This window comes from Amblyomma mixtum, chromosome 3 (genome assembly GCF_055824585.1).
Source record: "Amblyomma mixtum isolate Tamu chromosome 3, ASM5582458v1, whole genome shotgun sequence".
NCBI lineage: Eukaryota > Metazoa > Arthropoda > Arachnida > Ixodida > Ixodidae > Amblyomma > Amblyomma mixtum.
The window spans coordinates 255237540-255245665 of record NC_143014.1 but is presented as its reverse complement, the minus strand read 5'-3'; the positions used below and the strand labels follow the sequence as shown (position 1 = coordinate 255245665).

Here is an 8126-nt window from a genome sequence, read left to right as displayed (position 1 = left end):
GAACTACCACTGCACCCTTATGGTATCAGATTTCTACCAGTTGATCGCGAAGAGGTACCCTATGACTTATTAATGCTTCTTGGCCTCCACAGCTTGTGTAAAACGCGAATGCAAGTAAGGCATGCGGATATAAACACTCGTAGTACACGTGAGAACTTTGTCGAAAGTGCTGTTTATCTGCGGGATTGTTACCAGGCGCAGCGTGACCCACCCCAGTGGGTAACACTACTAGATGATCTAGTGAAACTTAAATTTTAACTTCACCCGTATCAGCTCGAGTGTAGATGAAGTGGTGTTATTGTTTTCATGTCAGTCTCGAAAATAAAGAAAAAAAAGAAAAAGCGTCGGTGGTTCAGTGGTAGAATACTCGCCTGCCACGCGGGTGGCCCGGGTTCGATTCCCGGCGGACGCATCAGCTTTTTTTCTGTTTTATTCGATAGCATTCCGTTAGCAAACAATTGTGCTGCAGGCGTTCTTTCGGTAACCTCACTTCTCCGCCACGCGCACAGCACATGATGGAGTGATCTAAGTCATACTTTTAGCAAATGGTGTTTAGCGTTGGTTGCTCTTGTTTTCAGGAATCCCTTTAAAAAAAATGGTTAACTGTGGGGCCCGATGTTAGGAACGAAAGTGAGAGAGGAAGAAAATCTATTGCGATTAAACCCACGGTAATGAGAATTATCAGCGCCAGTCCGTCCCTTTTGTCGTTTTGCAAAGTTACATTTGCTTTGAATGCTTCTACCCCACTTCAGTACGTCGTGCTTGTTTCTGTTCGGGATCACAGCGAGTGCTTCATGGTGTGAGAAATGTGTTGTCACGGGCTTGAGCATTTTGTCATGCAGGAGATATGCGGCCAGTGTTCCGACATTATCTGCCCTCTGCTCGACCGGCTTTTTCATACCAGACCGTTTGTTTAATGAGGGTGGCAAAAGATGAAATCAAAACGCTTCTATGCAACAAAGCACTACAATAGAGGTAGAACTGAGCACATTACCATATATTAATATTATCATCAATAGGGATCACCCCCTCCGGCTTGAATCCCCTCTGGACAGAGACCTCAGTGGGATGAACAATAATTCGGCTGAAATAAGATTTTGCTCACACAAGAAATTGACAGTGCCTGTTCACATATGAGTTTTCCTTGTGGTATGCAGTGCAATAAGGAAACATATGTAGTGCTCTATCAATAGACTGCAGTTTATTAAGGTATGTACAATATAAGTAGTCTATTCTATTTCAGTGCGACTGTACAACTTCAAGAAGTAAAACTCAACAAAAGATCTTGTGGCGTCCCTGAACTTGTGGCTACGGAATTAATATAAACAGTGCCGCGGCTGGATTTGGAGTCCACGGCGGCGTGAACAGATAAGCTCCGCTGTCCACTAGACAAGAGCGATATGCTATCACCGCTGCCGATCGCAATGCGTGTTACTGTTCAGTGGACATCGTCTTTTTCATCAACTTCCATCTGCAGCGGGAACAGTCAGATCGGCTTAACCTCAATCGCCCTATGTGACGATCAAAATCATGAGCCAACCAGGCTAAACACAAGTTCTTGCACGTTATGTCGGTTTAGATGCTTTAAAATCCTATCACTTTTATCAATGTCCGCTGTAGGACTTCCCAGAGCAGTATTGGGCCTGTACAATAAGTGATGGAATGCTCAATGATTTCAAGATCATAACAGAGGCGACATTTTATTAAGGACAAAATAAGGACGTTTTTTCCAGCCATAGTTAACCGGGCAATCTCTCAGTGAGCCGCTTATAAAAGAAACGTTTGTATACAGCAAGAGAGCCATTTTACGTACGCTATTAAGTACGTCATGGCCAGTACGTCATGACAGAGCGGTAAATAACGGGAGGGTAAAGAATAGAAATCTAACCGTTGTCGAACTGCTTCAGTGACACTGCAAGAACTCAGGAGAAGAGAAAACCAGTAAAAATGGAACCGCAATGTAGACCTGAGGCATTAACTGTCATATACAAGGACGATTAGAAATATTAAAATGCACAGTAAGAATAGGCAAAACATTATGTAAATTTACTTGCAAGAACGCAGGCACTTCCGAGTATGGCGTATCTCGGCCATCACCGCAGCCTATGGCACCAGGTGCGTATATATGGCGGCCTTTTGCGTTGTCAGATGGATGTCGTCTTCATCTTCGCTCATCCATTCGTCCTGCAGCGTGAATGTTGGCGAGGGCAGCTAAATGAAAAACAATTTGTTAGGAACGGATAGGCGCAGTCAACCGCGATATATGGAGTGATCTGGCATCACCTACTTTTCTTATGTCGGCTGTAGTCAAATGTAGCCAAGCGCGCCCTCTCTTGGTCTGAAAAGCTAGGAAAGTGACTGATGAAGGAGGCCCAAGACTTCAGTGGCTCAACTACCGTCTATGAGCCGTCCTATATGATGCGCTGCGCCGTTTCTACAATACATTCGATGCTTACAACTCCTCTAAACGTCGAGATAGACAGCGTTTTTTGTTGTTTCATCTCACATGTCTTTCCGGGTTATTACTGCGCTTCACTCACACAACGTTAGCATAGTACGCGCCAGAACAATCAGGACGCTTAAAAGCTACTGGCGCCCCAGAAATTCTAACTAATCAGCAGTGTCACTTTTAAAATACCCATTCAATTACGCTACGCATGTCTACTATCGAAACCCGCTAGACCGACCAGATTGCTCCTCTTGAATACCTGAATCTTCCCTCCAGTGAACGCGGCCGGAAAAACCGGAGCCCCTGGCGCTTACTCAAGAAGGAAGTCATCGGTCGGCAGGCACGGCTTCGCGTGTCAACAAGGCACATGCGTCCTAGGGATGTCGGTGGAGAACCGCCTGAGCGAGTTGCGCAGACTGCAGTCCTATGGGCGAAATCTTTGCAGCATCCAGGCGTCGGTGGTTCCCCTTCTTCTCAATCGGGGAAGTACAACTTTGTACGAGTCCGTTGTTAACAAAGCGGTCAGCATGCAGAAAAACGGTATTAAGGACAACATTACCGGTAGGCAATCGGAGAAGTACAACTTTGTACGAGTCCGTAGTGTCCTGAGACGTCTGTAGACCTCGGCCATGTTGAAGCACAGCCGCACAGAACAGCTTCTTCCTCTTCTCAAACCAGAAGAGGAAGAAGCTGTTCTGTGCGGCTGTGCTTCAACATGCTCCTTGCTGGAAACAGCGCATCGGCCGTTGGCCGAGGTCTACAGACGTCTCAGGACACTACGGACTCGTACAAAGTTGTACTTCCCCGATTGCCTACCGGTAATGTTGTCCTTAATACCGTTTTTCTGCATGCTGACCTTAAGGGTCGCCCGTACCGAGCACCTGACTTCCGTGACGCACTCGCACAGATATTGGATCTCCGGGAAATTTTGTGCATTGGTCAATATCAAATGAGCCACGTGTGGATGGTTACCTGCGAGAGTAGTTCTTCCAAACAGAAGCTTGTTAACAAAGCGGAGTTTCCTGTCAAAGGACTGCGGTGCATGGTGTTTGACCCGGATACCAAGAACGTCAAGGTTAAGCTCCTTTGGCTTCCCCGCTATATGGAACACCGGAGGATTGTGGAAGCATTAGAGCCTTATGGCACGATTCAGTCTGTGGAGCGTGAAAAGTGGCGGTGCCCAGGGATGGAGCATATGGAAACGGCGAACCGTGAAATCTCCCTCACACTCAAGGAAGGAGTGTCAGCAAGCACAATCCCACACACACTTAATGTTTATGGAGTGCAGGCATTAGTCCTTATCCCAGGGAGACCTCCACTGTGCCTCCGATGCAGCCGGGTTGGGCATGTTCGGCGCCAGTGTCGCACGCCTCGATGCACCCAGTGCCGACGCTTTGGCCATACTGCGGAGAACTGTGTCTTGAGTTACGCTGACAGGCTGCGTCAAGGCCAGTGGTCAAGGGAAGATGACGTGGCATCAGAACACATCATGGATGTGTCTGAGGTTGTCGACGCGACCGGAGAACTAAGTCGTGAGCATCGCATAGATGGGGAACAGAAGACTTCAACACCTAAAATCAACACGGAATATGAAGCGACTGGCCATCTAGCATCCGCGCCTCCAGAACGAAAGCCGCCGGACCCGGCCCCCCCCGTGAGTGCTACAGAGACTGCTGTGCTTGCTGCACAGGAACACCTCGTCGCCACAGGTCAACGTCCGGATATGCCTCCTGTGGAGTCAGTCGAGGCGATACAGCCAGTGAATGCTCGCCGATCCTCCTCTGTTGCTGATTCTGCTTCGTCGTTGGAGGGTAACGGTGAGCCGTGTGTGGCGTCGATCTCTGGCGTGTCTGGTTCTCTGTCGGCTGTCAGTGTGGAGGCGAGTGATGTGCTCCCCTCGGGTTCGTGGGCCGAGGCCTTGGCTGTCTCAGAGGAAGACATGGACAGCACCGCACCTTTGAAACGTCCAGCAGATGTTGACGAGGTGTGTATCGATGGCGCCGACCACAAGGCACAATGTGTGGAGGCCACGGGAAGGGTGGCGTTAAAAAGGAGGGCGATGTCTGCCCGAGAGGCCGCCAATTTGGAGGCGGGCCACCCCATTTCAGGGGATGGCGTTTGTTAAGACTAGCACCAAAAATGGCGAGCGTCGCAGCATATCAAGTCGCTACCCTTAACGTTAGGGGTATGCGTAATCGTAGGAGGCAACAGCAGGTGCGGCATCTCTTAAAGAAATGGAGTCTGTGTGTAGCCGCTATCCAGGAAACAAAGTTGTCCTCTGATGAAGAGACAGCAGCTGCTCTTGAGCCTTTTTTGTCGGAATACAACATTATTGTTAGCCACGCGAGAGGCTTATCCGGAGGTTGTATGCTATTCCTGGCGGACACGCTAGAGATGACAGCCATGTCTTATTGCATAGATGACGAGGGGCGACTTATATGCTGTGATCTCACAATTTCAGGTGTACAGTGGCGGATTATTTGTGTTTACGCCCCCACAAAGCAGCGCGATAGAAGGCTTTTCTTTCTGTCATTAGCTGACCATTTCTTCACGGACCGCAAAATTATATTGTTGGGAGATTTTAATTGCGTTTGTAGGGATGAGGACCGATCAGTGGTATGTAAGAGATACGACCCTAGTGCTGCATTACTTACCGACTTGGTTTCTGAATATAGTCTTGTGGATGTGGGACAGGAAAAAGGCGACAGTATGCATTTCACTCATTTTCAGTTTTCCTCTAATGCTCGCCTTGACAGAATTTACGTTTCTGTAGACGCGCTAGCAAGTGTGTTTGGCTACTGGGTGCGGCCCATCTTCTTCAGTGACCACTGTATGGTGTCTCTTCAGATAGGGAGGTACACTCGGCATGTACTTTACCCTCGATGGGAGTTGTGGAAGATGAATAACTGTCTGCTCTCAGACGAAATCTTTCAGCGTGTTGTACCTACTTGTTTGAAGGACGTATGGTCAAGCCGTGATCTGTCCGTTTTTCAAAAGTGGGACTTGTTTAAACAGGAGATCAAAAACTTGACAATTGAGGCCTCAGCAAGAATCGCTTTCCTGAAGAGACACCACCTTCGTGAGTTTGGGCGCACCCTAACGGAGCTACATGAGCTAGAGAGGATAAGCCCGGGTGCCTATCTCGAAGAGATTAATAACGTAAAAGCGTAGCTTCAACAATTTGCGACAGAAAGATATAAGGGGGCCTTGATACGATCTAGGTCCCGAAGGTTTCTTGATGAGCAACCTTCCCGTCGGGCCCTGAGTGATGAAAGAGAGAACGCTCTTGCAAAGGAAATATTGGAAATTCAGTATGGTGATTGCACATACAGCGATGCGCCTGGTATTCTTGCTGCTTTCTTCGACTATTATCGGAAGCTGTTTGGCAGTTGCGAAGATCCAAATCAGGGTTTCGATTACAGTTGCTTACTCGGAAACTTCCCTCGACTTGACGATGAGAAGTGTGCTATAGTGAAGGGACCTATCACTTTGGATGAAATACAATCAGCCATTTCTGCTCTGCAGAGCCAGAAATCTCCTGGGCCAGATGGTATTACTAGCGAATTCTATAAAACATTTTCGCCTTGCCTAGTGCCTGTTTTGATGGAAGTTGTCCAAGCATCTTATGATGTGGGTGTCCTGCCTCCTACTTTCTATTCTGGGCACACAATATTAATTCCCAAAAGCAAAGATACTAATCGGTTGAAAACTGTTGAGGGATATCGTCCAATTTCCCTCTGCAATGTTGATTACAAAATTTTTGCCAAGGTTCTTAGCAGTCGTCTGCAGCTCGTCATTATGGACTTGATAGGTTCGCATCAGGTCTGTGGTATTAGAGGCCGCAGTATTCAAACACATATAAATATTGCACGTTCAGTATTAGAGACAGTATCAGATGAGACAGGCCAAGTAGCTCTGATTCAAATTGACTTGGCGAAGGCGTTTGATAAAGTTCGGCACGATTTCTTGTTCGCGGTCTTGGAGTATGCAAATATTGGTGACGTCTTGCTCAAAGGCATTAGGCTGTGCTATAAGAACTCCTATACAAGGGTTATTGTTAATCAGGAACTAACGAAACCAATACCACTAGAAGCATCTGTTCGTCAAGGATGTCCACTGTCTCCATTGTTGTTTGCCCTATATCTGGAACCCCTCTGTCTCAGTATAATAAACAGCGCAGCTGTCCGCGGTTTCTCTCTGGCTCAATGTGAAGTTAAAGTTTTAGCCTACGCTGATGATGTCGCCCTCTTTTGTTCTGACAAAAAGAGTGTACTTGAGGCTCTAAACTTGACTAAACAGTTCTGCGATGTATCAGGCGCGGCTCTTAATTTAGAGAAATCCAAAGGCTTTTGGTTGGGTTATTGGGGAACTAGGCCAAGCCATTTCGGTGGCATATGCTGGGGCTGTAGCCCTCTTGAGTACCTAGGCGTTCCGCTTCACCAAGTTCGCAACAGCACAGCCTACTGGGATTCACAAATTGTAACTCTACGGCGGCAAACACAGGCTGGGATGGGTAGGGAACTCTCAGTGTTTGCGAGGGCACAGGTCTGTAACATATTTTTGTTTGCAAAGTTCGCGTATGTCCTTCAAGTCCTGCATTGTGCGAGGAGGAAGGTGCAAGCAATACACAGAATATTTGCAACATTCGTTTGGCGCTCTCAATGCGAGCCCATGAGGCGTGACAACTTGTTCCTTCCCTTAGAGGGTGGTGGAGTGGGCCTTGTTCATCTGTTCGTGCATCAACTTGTTTCCCGTTTTTTCTTTTTCAAATCGGCAAACCACCCGTTTCTGGTGGCTGTGCTCATTAGGCGGCTTAGTTTTCATTTGCCTTTCTTATTCGCACCGACTGTGCAGGCTCGTGAGGGGACTTTATGGGGATTCCTTAAGGAGGTTGCTGACACTTTCAATTTCCTCACTGTGCGCTTCTCTTTAGATTACCTGTATAGCCTCTCGAGAAAACAGATGACCCAGGCTCTCACTGAGTCTTTGTTCCCTACACCATTGTATCGGCAGCCTTATCTGGGGTCTTTGGACATCAGTGTTCTAAAGCGTGTCAGGCGGATGTGCATTCAGGCAGCCGCTAAAACTTTCTTTTTCAAACTGCACACAGCGACGCTGCCTGTCAAAACATTTCTTAATGACAAGGGGATGTTTGTACCCTGGAATGTGAATTGCCGTCTGTGTAACGTGCCTGAGACAATTGATCATTGCTTCATCCTGTGCCGTGATGCCATGTTCTTTTGGGACATACTACAACGAACTCTTAAAAAGGACATTGAAATTACACCATACACTATTAGATTTCTGCCTGTTGACAAAAACTCTGTTGTGCCTTATGATCTGTTTATATTGATGGGACTATTCAGTCTTTGGAAAAGCCGTATGATGGACAGACATGCCGAGCCACCAAGATCGTCCAAATCTGTGTTTCGTGAACAGTGTGCTTTGGTGAGGAGTGTATATGCTGCACGCGAAGAACCTCCACGCTGGCTGCCGTGCCTAGATGCATGTGTGTGCCTCCCTGAATTTTGATGTTTTGATGGGTGGGAATGCAGTGTTGAGTTAGGGCTATGGCGGGCTCCTATTAAGCAGCCCGGTAACTTGAGACACGAACCAGTCTCATTGAAGTTTTCCTCCTTTCTACGGCAGTTCTTCCATGCAATAAAGAAAAAAGCAG

General features: G+C 47.5%; 1 protein-coding gene and 1 non-coding gene across 2 annotated transcripts; both read left to right on the top strand.

The window, feature by feature from the left end:
* The first annotated feature begins 341 nt into the window (after positions 1-341).
* Positions 342-412, top strand: TRNAG-GCC (transfer RNA glycine (anticodon GCC)). Its single transcript has one exon. It is a non-coding gene; the product is annotated as a tRNA-Gly (tRNA).
* Positions 413-3164: 2752 nt separating this feature from the next.
* LOC149354429 (uncharacterized) lies at positions 3165-4574 on the top strand. The gene has a single exon (XM_089577505.1). The coding sequence runs from the start codon at positions 3165-3167 to the stop codon at positions 4572-4574; it is 1410 nt and encodes a 469-aa protein (XP_089433631.1).
* The last annotated feature ends 3552 nt before the right edge of the window (positions 4575-8126 follow it).